A 20,051-nucleotide genomic window follows, 5' to 3' on the forward strand; every position below is an offset into this window, starting at 1 on the left:
GAAGCACAGGCTACGACTGTTGATTTTTCAGAATGCGGTTTTCATAGCGAAGTTCGCTCCAAAACGCAGATAACAGTAGTTACACTGTTGATTCGCGCATTAAAGTAGCTCCAAAGCTTTGGCTAGCATCTGCTTATAATAAATTACACATCTCGTCTGTTTTCTTTAAACGAAAGTTGCCACATGGTAGGCGCAAGTTCAAATTTTGTAGCTCCTTTACCAGCAAGCAAAGAATGTTGTAGTCAACAACCTTCGAGAAACTGCACTTTTCATTTGAGGGCCTCTCCCATCTAAGCATAGCTTTGCCCTGGGACAGCAATTATGTGTGCTGTTCAGTCTAAACGTATTTTCTTTGGTCCTGCAGTTCCAGCTCAGAGCGAAAGATGGTTTTCAAAGGCTGATTTTTAGGAAAGGGAGGCACAGTAACTGGCCGACTTTTCGATGGATGCCTCAACCATACCTTGAGGAAAGGGAGGAAGTTTCACTTTTGTTGAAAAGCGTCGGTCGCGGCCGGATTTGAACAAGAGATCTCCGGCTCAGTAGCCGAGTGCTCTAACCACTGAGCAACCACGGCAGGTGATCAAGGCGGCAGTGGCCACTAGTGGGCGCCGATGCAGAGCTTCCCCATTGAGGCACCTAACATTGCCGCCTAGTGTTTATTGACCCATAAGCAACTAAGGCTATCTTGTGCCAAGCAAAATAAGGCATCTATCGTTCAAAAGCGCACTCATCCCATGCGTTTCTCATGCCACGCGTTCACGAGTCATGCATACAGCAATGGAGCCAAGGTCTCATGCCTATAGGTTGTATTGTGTTGCCACAGAACAACATCTGAACGTCGTTGGAGCGTGCCTTTCAAGCTCTCGCATCACCCCCCCAGTTCACCCGAGCAGCACATGGTGGTTGCCGTCCACGCTGCGCCAGAGATATCGCGCAGTCCTGCATCACTGAGACTTCACAGCGTGCTCAGGAGCTTATTATGCGCTTGTAAACTCACTGTCCTCACCCCTGAGTCAAGGACGCTGTTTAGGACTGTGCTTGAGGGAGTCTTGATGTCTACTGGCGCGAAATGTCCACCAAAAACATATCGATATTGCCTTTCCTACTGAAAGATACCATATGACGAGTTCTATATATCACGAGTTCTATGCGTCACTTTAGGCTTTATTATGTCTTTGCAGCCTTACATGCATTTTTATGTGGTGTTTAAAGTCGGACAGGTTATGAGGATTATAGCCTGAAACACAAACGTGAGCGTCTTTAAGAAACGCGCAGACGTTAGGAAGTTGTGTCAGGAGGCCTTCAAGAAGCCACTGAATGAGAAGAGGTGATGTTTTTTTCTCTTTAATGCACAGGGAGCACTCTCGAGAAATCAACTACTGCATGAAGTGAAGCGCGCATGTCTGTTCGAAATATTTTCGGATACTTTGTGGCTAAGTGTAGTTAGAGATCAGCGTTCTAGGCGGATCAAAGTGTTCGGTGTCCTGCATGTGCCGTTTTATGTCTTTAGTTTATCCAGCACTTCGTCGCTGGCACTGTGTTAGCAAAAGGCGAAGCTCGTCAGCTGATACGGCGTCATGACTGAGCTGTTATTGGATCTAACAGTGAGATCAAAAGACGCGTCTCTTCGCTAGACTCTGTGGCAGCCTCGGTCAATCGCAATTTGAGGCGAAACGTAAGAATGCCAAGCAATATCTTTTTATCATTCTGAATAAGAGTCATTAAAATTACCTCTGTACGTCTAAGCACTTGTTCACAGTATTGTGCTATCACTGATGTCAATTCCCTATCACCCTCTGGGAAAAGGGAAATAGTGCGAATCACTCATGCAGTGAAGCAAACCGTTTTGGTATGCCTTCGCAGCCTCCCTTCGGTGGACGCAGATCCCCGTGCAGAGAAACCTGGAGAGCGTTCCCTTCCAGCGGTCCGGCCACACCGTGGTAGCGTACGGCGAGTACGCCTACCTGTGGGGAGGACGCAACGAGGACGGAGCCTGCAACATCCTCTATCGCTTCGACACCGGTCAGTTCAGTGGAAGGCTAGGTTCCCGAGTCGATAGCTTGCATGCTGAAGAAAGACAAGCCACGCTCGGGACTGCGTGACGGCAGATCGGCATTCTGGCTACTGGCTTCTCAAGGCCTTGAAAATGAGGGCACTCCTGGGGCTCAATGGGTCTAGACAAGGTTTTTGTTGCGTATATATGCATGTATGGCTTTTTTTTTAAAAGGGCCCTCAAGAGTTCCGCTAATTAGGGGGTGCGCAGACGGAATTTCGCAGTTCGTTGTATTAAATAAGTGCCATGTTGCGGCCTAAAATACCGAAGACGCGCAAGTTTGCCATTGCATTTTGCAAAAAAATACCTGTAGCAATTACATTGAACGCAGAAGGACTGAATTCCTGCAGCTTTCATTTTTGTAACGAAGACAAATGTACGCCCAAAATGGATGCCATCCGTGAGTGCTTCGCTCGGTTTTGACTGGACAGGAGTTTTGTCTTCATTACTGTGACTGTTTGCCAGTGTTATCTAACTAAAGAGGTCTCTTTTCTATTTTATGCAGAAACGAATTTTGTAGATGTGTTGGAAGCGTGCAATCGAGGGTTAGTGACATGTTACTAAAGATCAAAACGAAGAATCGAGCTTGGGGAGGGCATTTAATGTACAAAAGGGTTAGCGATAATCGTTGAGATCAACGGGTTTGATTCCAGAAGCCGGCAAGCAAATCAGGGGTGTCAGAAAGTTAGGCGAGCCGATGAGATGAGGAAGTTTGTGTCGATAAGGTGGCCACGGCTGGCACAAGACGCTGTCAGTTGGAGAGATGTGAGAAAGGTCACTGTCCTGAAGCTGTCGCAGTCAGTCTAATAATGATAATGCTCATATTAATTCATGGTATAGAGCCGGCGACCGCTCTGATTCAGAAACCACTTGATTGTTAGCCTCAGGTCCAATAGCCGCCCGCTTATGCGATTTAACGGCAATAGCGAAACAAAAAGAGTACTATTTTCTACAGGAGCATCGAAAAGGGCCCACTTCGGTCCGTGTGAGAAAAACTGTTTCGTTTCGTCCTATGGGTGATGAAAAATTACTAGACGCTTACGAGTGTGTAGCGCGAATATTTTTGCATTAGCTGTGGTGTGGGAGCAAAGAATGACGCCTGGCGGCGGGCCGGGGATCGCTTGCACCCATCCTTGTCCGCGGGAGATTTCCAACCAGCCACCTCTCGCAGCGGAGGCGAACGCCTACCAACTTGGCCACACGCGACTCTCAATCTCTCTCAATTCTCGTCTCACTCATACTCCCCCCCCCCCCCCTCTTGTCCCCTCAATGTGGAGACGACCATTTCCCTCTCTCCGCTTTGCCACCCGCTTCTTCCAATCTCATACATTCCCGTTCACCCATCTTCTTTAAACATGGAGATGGGGATCCGCGTTTCGATGGAGGTGAAGCGCAAAGGCGCCCGTCTGCTGTGCGATGTCAATGCACGTTAAAGATCCCCAGGTGGTCGAAATTATTCCAGAGACCTCTACTGCAGAACCTATTTCTCCCTTTCTTCTCGCAGTCCCTCCTTTATCCCTCCCTTTACGGCGCGGTTCAGTTGCCCACCGAGATGCGAGACAGATACTGCGCCATTTCATTTTCCAAAAAACCAAATATTATTATTATTAAATTTCATTCCCCCTGTCTCTCTACGTTGCCACCTGGGACAGGTGGAATGCCGACGATGACGACGGCGCGAAGCTGAGAGCCGAGCTGATAAGAGCTAGCGGTGCAAAATACGACAACACTGGGCTCTTATCGGGGAGAGATGATGAATAAACTGCTTCCACTTAATATGTTTCTCCGGTCTACATTTTTCCAGCTACGCGAGCTGAAGGCGTGGAACTCTTAGAGAAAATTCAAATTTAAGCTCCTTTATTGAGGGCATGGTTAGGAAGTGTAGCGCGATAAAAACGAGGACAAACGAAAAATTTCACAGCACAGGCGCTGACCTCTTCGTTTGTCCTCTTTTCTTGTCGCGCTGCATTTCCTAACCTTGATCACAGACCAGCAAGCTGAAACAGCTACTTTAGTTTATTGTCGGGATGGCTAGAGCCCGCCTAGGGTTCGGAAGGAGGGCCCAGATCTCTCCTCAAATCGAGGTACTAATATTTCGTCTGTTACTCAGACAGACCCACCTGTTCATGCAAGTAGGTTCGATCGTTATAGCAATTGGATTCTGTGTACAATGTCGTTTCATCGAAATTGTGCCACGGCTCTTGCATTTCCAGAGTAGAAACATTCAAACAAGGGCGTGTGCTGTGGGATGCCATTATGAGGTGATGTGAGGTTCCTAGACGCCCTATACAATTGTGTACCTTAATGCCCACGTGCAGATTTGCCATGTTCAAGCCACACACCATATTCTACCATTCCGACCACAGGCGTTGCAAATTGCAGATACAGAACGGTACGAAGAGATGGTGGTCCGGATCTAACATATTGCAAGGAAGAATAGCGTTGTGGGACCTGACGATGTGCACCAATTGCTTTTCTTAATAAAGGCAATGTGTTGTCTGAGTTTCGAATGGAGTCCTTTAATTGCTCGTCTCAAGTTCTTCGCCCTCTTGATGGCACTGATTTGTTCACCTTCCACTTGCTCAGCGTCGATGACGTGGCTCCGTCCCCGAACCTTGGGCGAGACGCCGGCAGCGCGCGAGGGCCACTCGGCGTGCGTGGTGGGCAGCCGCATGTACGTGTTTGGCGGCGTCGAAGAAGATGATGTGCGGCTCTCCCAGGATGTGCACGTACTCGACCTGGACACCATGAAGTGGCACCTCCTGGTCACTAGGGTGAGTAACAGGGACCTTTGGTTCTAGCTCCGTTCTTTGATCTAGCACTGGGAATTAAGGAAGAAACTCGAGTTAAAATGTAATTTATTGGAGACAAATACAATGAAACGAGTCCGGTCGGAGCACATATTAAGAAGAACTTAGACCAATGCTTCGGCCCTTAGAATATATACATATAATCTCCTGTATTATGATCTGGACCTGAAAGTCTATGCAAATGAATAATCTCCCCTATAATGCTTGGGCCCTGGGGGCATGCGTAAATAAATAAATAATCTCTGCTTTTCTTAAGTAACATTGTAATAAGCGACTCGAACCTTCGCCATGAATTTCGGAAGGAGCGCAACACTTCTTAAAGTAGTATCTGAACTCTCAGCATCTGAATCCAAATCGGCCATTGAAACACGGCCAAGGGTTTCGCGGAGAATGAGAGTTTGCTCCTGATGGCCAATTGGAATACACTATTATTTTAACAGAGTGAATTCCGAGTAGCGAGAAAAATAGGTGCAGACACAGTTTTTCGTTATCGGTGCTTTTCGTTTAAAACGGCCTATATGCATAGCAAACATGAAAATGAGCTGCAAACACCAGTGCATGGTGTGAATAGTCAGTGCTAAAATATTTTGTACCGGCACTTTCAAACTGCTTCAGAGCCAGCTCTACAATGCACCTTGACGTCACATTCGACCTTCCAACCTGGTTTAACCACGTTGTGGTGCCGTCGGCGTCACCGGGAAAAACTGGTTTCTCCTGTTTACATCCTCTGCTTTGGGTGACGTCACAACAATTGCGGCAAATGCACCTTGACGTCACCTGATAGGGCTGAAAATGCGGATCGGCTGCTCGAACAACGTTCGAAATCGTATTAAATTATGCTCAGCTAACGCCTGCGAATAAAACTGACTAAATTTCATATCCTTACGGCCATCGAACAAATCGCGTCGTTTTTTGAAATGGAACTGAAAATTGGTTTTTGAGGAAAGGAAATGGCGCAGCAACTTTCTACAATATGTCGGCGGACACCCGAACCGCGCCGTAAAGGAAGAGATAAAGGAGGGAGTGAAGGAAAAAAGAGGGGCCATAGTCGAGCTCTCCGGAATAATTTCGACCATCTGGGAATCTTTAACGCGCGCTAACATCGCGCAGCACACGGGCGCCTTTTTGCGTTTCGTCTCCATCGAAACGCGGCCGCCGCGGTCGGGTTGGAACCCGGGTACTCTGGCTAAGTAGCCGAGTGCTCCAAACACGGAGCCAGGCCGGCGGGTAGTCGTTTCTTTTCGCCTTTGAAATTTTCTGTGTGTACCCCTTCGAGGAAAGATAACCACTGGTCCTTAAAGGTGCACTAAAGAATAATCTGGACTGGTCTTTTTACCGCGGGAACACAATCTAGATGTTTCGAGCGTTCTTAGAAACTCCAAATTATTGTCCTGTGCGGTAGATTTTCCTAATTTAAATCAAATTAACCGTGTCGGCTCCCGCTTTTCTTATTTAATTCAACGCTGGAGGTAGGAGGGGTCGACATACGCGTGGAATGTCGTTCAGCCAGTCCCGCGGCGGCTTGCAGCTCTGCCATCGAAGGACTGATACGTAAATGAAAGAACCCACGCGTATTTTTATTTCCTTTGGTTAATTTACGGTTATGTTGTCTGCAACTGAGAGATTTTATTGACAGAAACCTAAAAAACAAAATAAAAACGGAAGTGAAGCCGCCCCGGGACTGCCTGAAAGTTACTGCGCGCGTTGGTTGACTCCTCATATCTTCAGGGTTGAATGCAAAAAAAAAAGTGGGGGATGGGATGTTTCTTCCGATTTAAATTAGGGAGCAGAGGCCAATAATTCGAAGTTTCTAAGAATGCTCGAAACATGTAGACTGAGTTCCCGCGGTAACAAGACGAGTTCAGGTTCCTCTTTAGTGCACATTTAACGTTAACGGAGTTCTTTCTTTCTTTATTTATTTTTTCTTAGATATTTGCCTAAGAGAGGGCTGATACTAAAGGCTTGGTATCGCCTGACGAGGCCTCAGCCCCCTGTGCATGACAAAGAGGCAAAAAATTTGTATAAATACATACATACATATAACAGTGCGGCTGGGCGGCACAAACACAGTATCATTGGTCAAAACCCAAACGCATACGCTGCATACAAGAAACACAAAGATACATCTGTAAAAGGAAAGGGCACTCAACCAGAAAATTGCACTATAAATATAGAATGGGTACAACATAAAAATGTTAAGAATCATGATACATATGCAACATAATACACTAAAACAGATTTTTCCTCATTTTCCCTTTTTCCTCTTCCCCTTCAAGCACAGAAAGAAAATATGTCCATGAACAAATATACGAACAGTACAGGCATCGCAAGTAAGAAAAATAGGAGATGCAAAGGGAACATGATTAATTGCAGAAGAGACAAAACATCTATACGCTATACTTCCACGGAAAAGATATTAGTGAGAAGAGTAGACAACATGACTGAAGAAAAGAGCTCTTTTACAATCCTTTTTGAGGGCAGGGAATGTATTGTATTGTATTTTTTATTGTAATTAACGGGAATGTCTCTTCTATTAAGCATTTTGGTAACCTGAAAGGGTAGTGTTTGCCGGCCATAGTTTGTTCTAACTATTGGCATTCTTATTTTCGGATCTCTGATGTCGTACGGGCTTACACTCTCCGTAGGTGCGTTATGCAGTCTGTTCTTATGTGTCCATTGTAGCAGCTTGAAGTAGTCTACCTGGTCTGCCCTCAGAATATTGTACTTACTAAAAATTGGGTGAGTTCTTAGTTTCGGTTTATCCTCATAGTAAGTTTCGCATATGCGTAGCACTTTCTTCCGGAAAGTAATTAATTTGTTGCAATTTGAGGCAGTTGTTGTGCCTCAAAATAGTATACTATAGCTTATCCTAGAGTAGAACAGAGAATAATATAATGTCAGCTTCAACCAAGATGGAATGAAGTTTTGAATTCGGTAGAGGCAGCCTGTAAACTGTGATAATTCCGACTTAAGGCTATCCACGTGGGTGTTCCATGAGAGGCCACCACTGAACCATACCATTGGAGTTGATTCCATGAGAAGGCAAGCGTAGCAGGGGCGGCAGAAAGTTAGGCGGGCGGATGAGACCAGGAAGTTTGAGAGGATACGGTGGCCGCAGCTGGCAAATGACACGATTATTTGGAGTGACATGGGAGAGGCCTTTGCCCTGCAGTGGGCTTAGTCAGGCTGATGATGATCATGACTTCTTCAAGTGCAATATCCGCAATTTGATGGCGACGATGACGACCTGTTTGTGCGTACCCTCCCTCCGGACAGGGTGCCTCTCCAGAGTGCCCTGCAGTGGGCTTAGTCAGGCTGATGATGATCATGACTTCTTCAAGTGCAATATCCGCAATTTGATGGCGACGATGACGACCTGTTTGTGCGTACCTTCCCTCCGGACAGGGTGCCTCTCCAGAGTGGCGAAGCTTTCACTCGGCCGTGGCCATCGGCCACTGCATCTACGTCTGGGGCGGCCGGCGCGGCTCAGACGCGGCACCCGCACACCTGCCCGACGACTTTGCATACAGCGACCGCCTCGCCTACCTGGACACGGCGAAAGGCGCGTGGGTTCACCCTGTCACCCGGGGATCCACGCCGCTCGCCAGGTGCAGCCACTCCTCGTGTAAGCGGCTGAGTCACCCCTGTGTAAAGTATCAGCTCTTTGCAGTTTAAGAAACTCACTGAAAATACCGGTCACGGAATTTTAAGGCGGAAGCCTGTAATGGGTCATCGTTGTCCGTCCGTCCGTCCGCTAAATCTGTCACACTATAGCTCTCAATCAAATAGCGTCAACTCGGTAGGAGAAAATCCTTATGCACGGCGGGATTTGAACCGCCATCCTTCCCTTCCGCAGCCGAGCGTGCTAACGACTACGCTACTCCCTGCCAACGCATATGTAGTTCTTGTTGCAGGCAGGGGCTTATTATTTTACAATCTCTTTAGGCTGCCCCAACCTAATATATGCTAATTCGTTATATAGGTGCTGCGAGCTGGGCAACATTATTTTTTCTTTCTTTTTCTCTGCCCACACCAATATTTGTCTAGCCCGTTGTGCCTCAGGCGGTGGGGTAGAGCAGCATTATTTTTGTTTCTTTTTCTCTGCCTACACTGATATATGTCAAGCGTAAGGACGCTGGAGAGTGTTTGCGGAAAGGCGTCGAATCAGACGGATGCCTCCCGAACGGCCTTTAGTGTCTCCAGCATTCAGGATTCACAAACAATTGTGTACTTAATCAACATCTTAACCACACAACAGCGACACAAGCAGCAACACCGCAATAAAGGCTTTTGCCTCCCTGCACTTTAGGTCCACAATGTGACCCCCTGAATTTTAATGACGATCGCAGCTAGACAGTACTGCTTTTCGGATTAGAAACGCTGGAAGCGCACCTATCGCATAAATTCATTAGGATTTCTCTAATCATGTTTCATCCAAAGCATCGCTCCCGCTAAAACCGAGAAAGTGATGAACCGAGAAAAATACAGCAAGAATTTCGTTACGCAAGCCGAAATTACAAATAGTATTTAGCGCTCAAAAATAGAGAAAAATCTATTCGGAATTTAATTCTTCGCCACTCTGTGCGAAAGAAAATATTGTGAAAAGAAAGGAAACGTAAAAGCCACTTAAGAGCAATAGCTACGGAGTGTAAACTATATGAAAAGCACAAAAATAATTTGCGCTTCGCTCAGCTGACAACAGCAGGAAAAATCTTTTATTTTTCGGTTCAGAGAAGTGCAACGTTACTATGATTGATATCCTTGACATGACATCACGATGATTCCGAAAGATCTTTGTTTTCTAAGGCCTGTTGATGTTAAGCGAGGCAGATGATGTGTTATTAAGACTGAGAAAAACCATCCGGTTTCTCCGTAACGAAATTCTCTGGCTGCCGAGAGGGTCGTGATGTCATCAGCCGACCAATCTGAATATCTGATGTTCGTTACGTTCGAGTACCTTCCCTTTGATTAACATATTGCATTATACGTACCCGGCACACTTTTCCATGTCAATACATTAATAATCCAATTTTGTCCATCCTGATTCATCACTAATCACTATAATGCACCCACGAAATCGGATTATTTCACCTGCTCATCCCCAGTTATCCACCACGTGCGTTTTCAGGGGTGATGCTGCTTTAACAGTAGGGGGGTCCTTTGGAATATTTAGGGGCAGGCCAACTTCTAAATCCTGACGAATTTTCTTCAGGATGAAATTAGGAAGCGGCAAGTTTTTTTTTCAATGTGAGGCTCAGTTATGCAGCTTAGCCAAGACGCCCCTGGTTGGGCAGGTTGAATTCAGTGGCTTCGGGCTTTTCGCCGAGTAAGGCTGTCTAAAGTTCTATTTCAATTAACTAAGGTAAGCAATTTTTAGGGCAGAAAATAATTTAACATCAGATCACATTCAACATCAATCATGTTTTGATGAAAGCTTAGATAGCTTTCTCTCTTATATGTACTGGTCAAATTGAGCGGAGGTTAGTGCAAGCATTTCTGCAACAAACCCAGGAAATCATAATAAACCCCTTTAGTTTACACGGCTCTTATCATGTGCCGCGTAGCGCCGTACACTCAAATCGCCAGGGGCACTGCACAAGTTCGGTACATCTTATTGATCTTTTATATGTGTCGAAAGGAGTTTGTGTCAGCGCAGGAAACAATTCATAAGTATTGATTTTCTAGCGAGGAGGAAGAGACGGCAATGATAATCTTCATGTTCGTGCACTATCTTTCTGACTTTTTTTGACGATTACAAGAATAGACGTCCGCGCGGCGTTAGGTGATCCTTCGCTAATGAAGGTTAAGAGATTTAGCAAGTAGCTCTTGCCCAGGAAAAGTTAGTATGCAACCTCGCCTCGTGAGACAGCGAAATGTCCCCATTTTCTTCAAACAGCGCTGATTGGTGAACGAGAAGCAGCAGTTAACGATAGAGCAAAATTAACGATGAAGTTCGGAGAACAGTCTGAAAAGGTGTCGCCAACTATGGACATACTAACCTCACGGAAGGTTATCTTGCGCTGTGACGTGTAGCTATTTTATTTGGCAGCTGGCAAATAATTCGAGTGCAACGAAACCCACGAAAAAGTATCCAAGGTAATTTAGGTGACAAGTAAATGAGCCACGTGAATTCACAAAGGATTCTGGCACTTACCTTGTTGGTGTTTTCATGGCAAACTTATGCTGTCCAGATGAATAGCTTTAATAAGCGAAATGCTGTAACAACCTGCAGGCCAGACTTGCTCGCTGCGAGTCAGGTTGGTTTTAAGTGATAGCTCTAACGCTTTTGAAGAGTTTTTAAAACCATCCGAAGCGCTGTGTGCTAGTTAGGAGATGTAACAATCAGTCGCTAAATCTCTATCTCGGTCATAGATATCGCCTGAGACGCTCGGGAGCCTGTTCTTTCACGAACAGGAGAGGGCTGTATAATATAAGAGCCTCAAAAATGCTCTTTATTGCCCAATATACGTATTGACGATGATCAGCAGTCACTTCACAGTGTTTTCACACTAGTCTAGATTGCACTGGTAACTATGGTAAACTGGTCTTGGCTTACATGGATTTACAGCGCGTACCTAATGCGCTTTTTGTACCACACGCAAAATATTCAATGTGGCGCTGTCACCTAAAGTTAATTTCCCGCACTTTTTCGCCTGCAGTTGTCCACAATGGCGAGATGTACGTGTTCGGAGGCTACAATGGCCTCCTGGCGACGTTCTTCGGAGATATGCACAAGTACAATCCAGGTACTTGCGCGCAACTCAGTCACCAAGCTTTTCCCTTAAGCGGACTAAATCTTAATAGTAATTTTTTGAGTCGCACAGTTAGGCTCTTGGTTTCAATTAGTGAATTGTGGCTGACCATTGCTCTCTAGGTGGCGACGAAATGGTAACGTTGCTCGTGTGCCCACGAGTAAATTTCACTGATGGGTGACGCTCAGCGGGCAATTCAGCCACGTGACTTGTGAATTTCGAGAGAAATGGATGAAATTTGATCAGCCACTGCGCGCAGAGAATTCGTGTTTTCTACAATTCAGACAAAAGATATGGCTTTACGAATGGTCAGCAGCATATCTCTATTTCGCAAGCAGAAGTCTATCTTTAATAGTAAAGATAACTATTGGAATTTAATTAACCGTCTTACTAGTTAATATGATCAACTCATTTGCTCACATTCGCCAACACACGTTTTGCGTGGCCTCAAATCCATCGTTTTGCGTCTAAAAGCCTATTTTTAAATGGTGAAGGAACAGCGCTAAGCACGGGACAGCAGACAAACATGGAGGCACAAACACGTTTGTCTCCTGTCCCGTACTTAGCGCTGTTCCTTCACCATGCAATACCAACTAGCCCGTCAACTCGCTCTTCTATTTTTTAAAATCTGGCGAGGGGCTTCGCTGAAACTTTATATGGCTGCTACTTTCACCGACGCAGACGAGTGACCCGAAATCTTACTTCGTAGAAGCAGAAAGTAATCATTTCACTCTGGCGCTATATTAACATTCGCGAAATGAGTTTCTGATCATAATACTTCACATGTATTATGATCGCCTCCTGCGTGAACACAGTCGACTAGACAGCTATGTGTGTTAAGACGCCGCCTTCTCTTTGAGTTAAAGTGGGTGAGCTTTCACTCAAGGAATATCATGGAAATTCTTTCCTAAGCAAGAAAGAGACCCTCGTCACCGCAGTTCTTTGTCTAGTGTTTGAATAATGGGAGCAACGCCGACTGTTTAGCACTGTTCACGGCAAGATTCGTTTTTGAGGAACAGTTGGCGCCGTGGGTCCCATGTTCTTATACGCGGCAGTGTTATTTTATCTCTAAATGCTCCTCTCTATAATTATTTGCTCTTTCTGTCTTTTGTGCTCCATCTTCGACCAAATTTCTTGGCACTAAAACAGATGAACACCATTCTTATTCGGTTAATCACAGCAAAGGTGACCCTAAACCAGCTGTTCTTCGGTAGTATGGTTATTCCAGGTGATTTCTTTTTGTATTTATATTTACAATCCGGTAAAAAAGAACAAAACGATATCGTAGTATTTTATATTAGGTTAATATGTAGATATTTTGATTTATTGGGGCGTATGGCGCCTTACATTAGGTTTGCCTCTTGAAGTGAGTGGAGATACATTTCACTCCATGGTAACCTACACTATATGATACATAACGCGCTCACGCTTACATTTGTTCAGAGCGCTCGCAATGGAGCGAGGTGAAGCTGCTCCGCAAGGGACCGAGTCCCCGCCGCGGCCACTGCTGCTGCATGGTCGGTGACCGAATGTTCCTTTTCGGTGGCACCAGGTACGTATTCTAGCTGTTTTTGTGCATACGTGTACAAGGTGTTAATCAAAAATTTACAGAATTTTAAAATTGGCTTTTTGAGTTAGAAAGGTGCTTTTTTCTCCATAGCATTTTCAGCAGTGTAGTACATCAGAATGCAGTCAAAAGTTGCTGATTAGCACGCTGGTTACCTAATATTTAATAGTTAACTTTTCAACTATTACCGTTAGGCTCCTTAATTATTAAGTGGCGTGTAGCCCACCATAAGTAAAATTCATATCAGTTTTTGGAATTGCGAACAATGCGGTAACCCTCGGCGCTGTGGAGGAATAAATTTCGGCTATCTCGACGAGTTGCGTGCACTGGAGAAGTTGCTTTGCCTGCAAGCTTCTCGGAAGTGCATGTATTTTGACATGATTTAGCCAATATTTATTAGGCTACACCGCAGAGGGTAACCGCATTATCGAAATTCTGAAAACTGATATCGATATCACTTAACGTTGGGTACACGCCTCTAACTCAAGGAGCCTAACATTACTAGTTAACAAGTTAAGTATTCTACATTAGTTAGCCGACCCTGTAGTCAGCATTTGTGAGCTTTATTCTGATGTAGTGCACCGTCGACAATGCTGTGCCGAAAAAAGCGCCTGCTAGTTAGCATTTGTTAGCTGTATTCTGATGTACTACAGCACTGATAATGCTATGGGGAAAAATGCTTTTGTAAATTAAAAAGGCTTTCTTTAGAGTTTGTATGAAGTCTTAGGTGAAACGTCAAGTATATCCGCGTATGATACCACCTTCCCTCTTGCAGCATAGCTTCAGCGATACGTGTGCGCTGCCTTTTAGCAACATCATTTTTAACAATATGGCTTCGATTTTTTGGCGCTGGTAGGACGGCAATACACCACATGTGAAACACCCGCCGCAGCGACGCCCTAGCATTGGTGCTCGGGTGATTGCGCGAACATCATGGGGTGGGAAGTTAGCCTTAGATTATTATTTCTCACAGGAGCAAAGTTGCACAAAGCTCCTCTAAGCTAGGGTTGTGCGCGTTACCATCGTTCTGCGGTCAGAATTTGTGGAGGCCCTCATAACGCTGATCCTCGGGCATAGCTTCCTTGCAGCTTCAGGACATTAAAACCCTCATACCTACCCGTCTATTGCCGTTAAATGTATCTAGTTGGAAAGATGTGTTCACCACGTTTTATTCTGGTTACGTAAAAAGTGCAGGCTTCAGTCGGCCCTGGCCTCTTCTTTACCTAAATGTTTACAAACATATAGGCTACCTCACGGACCTCCAAGTCGCCATTTTCTTGCCCATCGAATGCGTTTGTGATTTTTTCTTTCACTGCTGCTATCTCTCTGCCTGTGCAGCCAGCAAAACATCCTGGAGAGAAATCGAGAAGCCAGCGAGAGCGGGTCCCTTGAGGACCACCCAGACCTGCATGTCCTTGAATTTGGTGAGCATTGCAGAGCATACATTTCCCAATGAAGAGATGGAACGAAGGTTTACGGGGTGGAAGCGGGCAAATTCTCACGAATGCATCGGGAGACACGCCCGGAGGGTGCGCCAAAGTACAAGAGCCAACATCTTCTACAGCACTCGTAAACTTGCACATTTTTGCAAGAGAAAGTAACTCATAATTCGCTTTCTTTGGCTAAAGCACTAGGTGAGCTTCGCTATTCGCAGGACGCCATCAGAATCGTGAGCCTTTAGGTCACTCTGCACTAAGCACAAATTGCAGTTTGGGCCTGCTAAAGCACGTAAATTTCGTTTTGTGAGTATTCGGGTTATTTTTTTGCATACTTTGTACAGTTTGCATGCGCCTCAGAATTTTCAACGCCACCACAAGTCACTAGTTCGCACTCATTATTATCGTCGGTTCACCAGCCGTTCTGTTGGTTTCATCGGTGAACGGATTATACAGTAAAGCATAAAACCAAGCAATAAATAAATCAACAAGTATAAGATATATATTACTGAGCACAAGATTATCATACTGTCCGCAACATATACTAAAGCTTCCGTCCGACTCTTCGACTTGTACTTGGACGTCAGAGTGCATTAGCTCTGAAAAAGAACTATAACTTTGTCCAACCCATCTGCCAAGTTACTGAAATATTGATTGACAATTTATTTTATAGTACTTATTTCAATCAATTATATGTTATACAGCCCGCACACACAGTCCTGGGCTACAGATGGAAGCAATATTGTAAGGAGAACTCAATTTTTACATTACAAAGCTATTGCTTCCTGAATATAAGAAAGGAGCAGCTTTTCTTTCTTTTCACTACATACATTTTCACTGGCACCATTTAGTGCCTTTACTTTTTTTTCTCATCCTCTAATACGGTAAAAACACACATCATTTTTAACCTTGAATCTACCGTCACATTTCATGTTGCTGCTAGTAGATGATGGCATCATCAGCTTGTGGCCTTATGTCGGGTCTTTCTTTTTGGTCTGCCAAAATGTTTCGGCCATCACACCACTTTTTTCTTCCCACTGAACTCCGCTGTCTGTCCATTCCTCTTGACGTCGGTTAACACTGCTTTGGTTGCTAATCCAATTTGCAATGTCTCGGCATCGGTGTTTTTCAGCGCCATCCCTCAAGACACTATGTCTGCTGGTGATTATCGACTGCCGCCTGGACATAAGCAAACTTCCGGAAGAAAATAGGCAAGTCACGCTCTCTGACCAGATTTGTTGTGTGATTAATCTAGCTGAAATCTGTTCAAAGCGCATCACAGTAACGCGCAACAGTAATCATTTAGAAGGAGCTTTGAATAATTCACATGGCAAGTTAGGAGTAATGTGCTACGCCATTTAAAGAAAGAATAAATAACAATAGAACGTACATTTCTGCATCCTGTAGCTAGCAATTAGACGGGAGCGGGATTCTAAGGCACTTAGATTTAGCGTGAGTTTTTGTCATGAAAAGGCAAAACGAAAATACGGTAGAAGAAGAAACAAATTAAGATATTACAGAAGGCCAAAGCAAACTTCAGTTTGGGTTCTAGCGTCTGATTGGTTATCTTAATATTAAGACTCCTTTTCAGAGTCGGTTACTTTTTTATTGCTTGTTTTATATCTGGCATTTGTTTCAGTTTACCTCGTTTTTCTTGAGCTTGGCCAATATTGGTAGAAACCAATGAGCTAACTGATTGCCTGTGCCCGCCTTGTAGCACCTACCACCAGCCACGTCCTCAACGCACGCACCTAGCTGAATAGATGTCCACCCACCAACCGCCGCCCTCGATCCACCTCACCACCACACTTCAAACTGTCCACCTTCAGCCTCTAGAAGCGCCATTCTCCATCCAGCCACCCACCTCTACCCTCCAGAGCCCCACCAATCGCCGGTCCACCAACCTCTACCCTCTACACGCCCCGCACCTTCTTAATGAGCACCCAGCAGTGCAACGAAGGAGCGAAAGCAAGATAGAATGCACTAAAATAATGTGAAAGCCAGCTGCTCTCCAAAAGCACCACCCACGAGACACCTCCTTACTCTTCCTATCGGTGCCCGTGAACACCCTTCAGTAAAATTCTGTCGCGTGTGTAGCGGTTCGGCTGAGAGTAAAAATAATTTCAGGAAAAATATTCAATGAATTCCTGATGTTTAATCTGACTGCCATAGCAGAATTGCCGCAGGAGATCTTTGGTGATCTGGTAATTATATTCATGTTACCTTTGCACCGAACACCCTTCGAACCTCAGTCAGTTGCGAACATTGCTAACCGTTATGCCAAAATATCGTAGATAATATCAACAAGTGCCAACCGGACCGATGGTTGAATCAGCCGTCTTGATCTAATGAATCGACGAGCTACCCTTGCATAACGCGTTCAATTTCGCGGAATGATTGTGTTTCTTATTGCAACCAATAAAGATGTGCACTACATCTCATCAACTTTCAGCAGTTTCCTGGTAGGTTTGTCTCTTTATTTTCACATTCAGAGATCCTGGGGTTGTAAATAGAGGGACGCGAGTGCTACGCGTGCCAGAATAAAGGGCACACTTTTGCGCCGTGAGTTCTCTGTCTGTTACCTACTTACGCTATGCTCTCGCAGGTGGCAGATCAACCGCATGACCTCCAAGAGCGCGTCATCGATCGTCCGGCTCGATCTTTGAATTGCGTGACATTGTCATTATTAAAAAAGGATGGGAAGCGGGCTTGCAAGTTATCTTCAATCTTGCAATTTTGATTGCAGATATGTTGTTTCCGGATATAAAGATACACAAAAGCCAGAGGAGGAGGCTGCAGTTACAATATAGACAAGACGATTTGCATGCTTAGAATAGAATTTTTCATTAATTTGTGGAGCGGTAAGAGTTATGAATGGGATATTTGTATAGTTTCGCACGAGGCATGCCCATATCTGCGCGATGTAATTCCGCTTCCATAGTGGCGAGTAAAAGAGAAGTTAACATACTTTCCACTGACGAATACAACTCAGTTACTTTTGCCTTCGAGACGGAGATTCTCGATAGTGACTCAGCAAAAGTGCATTCACCTTTACGAGAGCTTAGAGACGCACTACGCACGCACCGCTCTTGGCATGGGGCGGAAAAGTTTGCAAATTCTAACCATTTATTACTTTCATGCTGAAATTACTAGGAATGTCTTCAGAACAGTCAATACACTTTAATTATACCAGCTACTCTATCCACAATCAAAGGTCAGCAACACAATCTTGTTATTTCTGCTAAAATCTGAGAGCTTGGTATGTAGTTAATCAGCAAGACAGTTTTGTGCACTTTGTGCACAAAGACCAAACATCTTGAAAAACCGGATCGTAGGTCTTGAATGAACCATTGATGACGAAGAGAAATTAGGCACATTTTCATCGAACAAATATTTTCCCTCGTTTCTCTATTTTACAGAAAATGAAAAAAAATACAGGAAATCTTTACTTCATTGGAATCTGTGCGAAAGCAGCGATTTGTGCTACGTATAAGACGGCTGTGGGGCCGGACCTGAAAGTTGATGAAGACGACGCTATGAAATGCAGAGCGCGGTAATGTGCTGCAGTTTAACATGAGGCGTGTCCGGCCGCGGCCTTTGAGGCTGATCTGTTCGTGCCGCCCCGGGTTCGACTTCAAGGCGTGGAAATTGATCTGATTTTCTGTTGTTCTTCTTTATTCTTCTGGCGCACAAACATTTCAAGATGCGATTGTGCTAGCCTTAAACGTCCTGCATTAGTGATTTCGCACTAAAAAGAGTAATACTGCATAGTGGCGCTAAACACTGCGACCAGAATGCGACAGCTACAGATAACGTGCTGACAAGACACTTGTATGACATACACACCCGTGTTACGTGGGAATGCAGGACGTACTACGTGGTCCGTTATATAGGGTGGTGCGTTGGTGAACACCTTCAAGACCGCCTCATTCGCTGCATAAATACCTCCGAAAAAAGGAGACTCCACAGCCGCCACTGTAACTCAGTTCGTAGAGCACCAGGCGAGAAATTCACAGGATGGGGGCTCAGATCCCAAAACAACATGTGGCTGTTTTTTTCAATTTCTAATAAATTAATTTTCTCACATAAAATGATTGCACTAAATATTTATTATTGATTAAAGCGAAAAATTGTTACAAAAAGAGAACAATACCCCTACGCTTTCCTTCATTTCTGTAACTGTTGGCTTCTTTCTTACATACTAAAATGAACTGAAATGCATTTATTTTATTAGAACAAATCGAAAGATTTCCGCGCAATAAGCTGCATATGCAGCCTGCGATGCCCACAATACCATTACAAAGGAGTGACATTGAAGTATCAGGAAATATACATAATGTACGAGAAAGGGGCATGAGGAGAACTACGCACACTGTAATATGCAAGCAAGAATTGACAGTCGCTTTGCGCTGTTAGGCCACATGCGAATTAGGTGCGCTAGCACTCAGCTTTTCACTTCGGCTTTATTGTGTGGACCAGTTGTTCACGGATGGCAGTTGTTCGGATGGCGATCAAGGATTGAGGCCTATAGATACGGAATTCGTTGTTATCGAACCATCATTTACATCTCCCTGAGAGTCCTCATGCCACTCTTGGCGCAATAGTGCAGCGGTTAAGCAATGCGTCACTTCTCTGCAAACGCAGGTGTAGCCCCCGATGGGGCTTATGAGACCCAAATTGCTCTTCACAAACGACCTCTCGCTCCAAGAATCTTAATTATGCTAGTTGGTTTACGGATGCCGATAAGGTAACTTTACGGATGCCGATAAGGAGGTAACTAGCGCTAAAAATACAAGAAGACAGAAAGATGTCACAAGATACACGCTAGACTTGCAAGTGATATGTTATTATGGGACGGGCATACTTATACATTCGCTCAGCCGGTACCACCTCTCTGCTGCAGTAGCGTGAAGTGGAGATAATGAAAGCCAACAGCCCCAAAAGCACACCCCAAGGTGAATGACGAGATCTGTCTTGCGCGCGAACACGAGTAAACCTAATAAAAGCAGAATTGAAAAAAAAATACTGACAGAAATGAAGAGATCTCCTACATGACGGAAGACACGAACATCTAATATTCGGGAAGCATAAAAGATAAACAAGTTAGAACCACGGTAGAGCCGAGAGGCCATAAATATGTGATGTGATTGTCGGCTATAAAGATCCACTTGAAAGACACGTGTAAAACCTAACAACCGTCGAACCGTGGGCTCGGTGAAACACTCCTACTCACACATCTAAAAGAGTTGGCATAAGGAAAATTGCAAAACAGAAAACACAGGTAGTGGCAGGCAAATACGTCCTGTAAACAATCAGCATGAAAAAAAATTAAAACTGCGAGTCAAAGGAGGTAAGCGAAACAATTCCACAATTTACACAGGGCCGAGCGTAAAGGCTAAAATGCATATCTGATTGGAAACATACGCCAGCATT

At 44.8% G+C, this 20,051-nt stretch overlaps 1 protein-coding gene across 1 annotated transcript; it reads left to right on the forward strand.

Moving 5' to 3' along the window:
* The first annotated feature begins 1,317 nt into the window (after positions 1 to 1,317).
* LOC144134206 (kelch domain-containing protein 3-like) lies at positions 1,318 to 17,428 on the forward strand. The gene is made up of 9 exons (XM_077667164.1): positions 1,318 to 1,327; positions 1,864 to 2,022; positions 4,640 to 4,827; positions 8,269 to 8,488; positions 11,523 to 11,609; positions 13,059 to 13,167; positions 14,521 to 14,606; positions 15,751 to 15,829; positions 17,365 to 17,428. Exons 1-9 carry the CDS (start codon positions 1,318 to 1,320, stop codon positions 17,426 to 17,428), a joined length of 1,002 nt encoding a protein of 333 aa, XP_077523290.1.
* The last annotated feature ends 2,623 nt before the right edge of the window (positions 17,429 to 20,051 follow it).

Source organism: Amblyomma americanum, chromosome 5, assembly GCF_052857255.1.
Source record: "Amblyomma americanum isolate KBUSLIRL-KWMA chromosome 5, ASM5285725v1, whole genome shotgun sequence".
Classification (NCBI taxonomy): domain Eukaryota; kingdom Metazoa; phylum Arthropoda; class Arachnida; order Ixodida; family Ixodidae; genus Amblyomma; species Amblyomma americanum.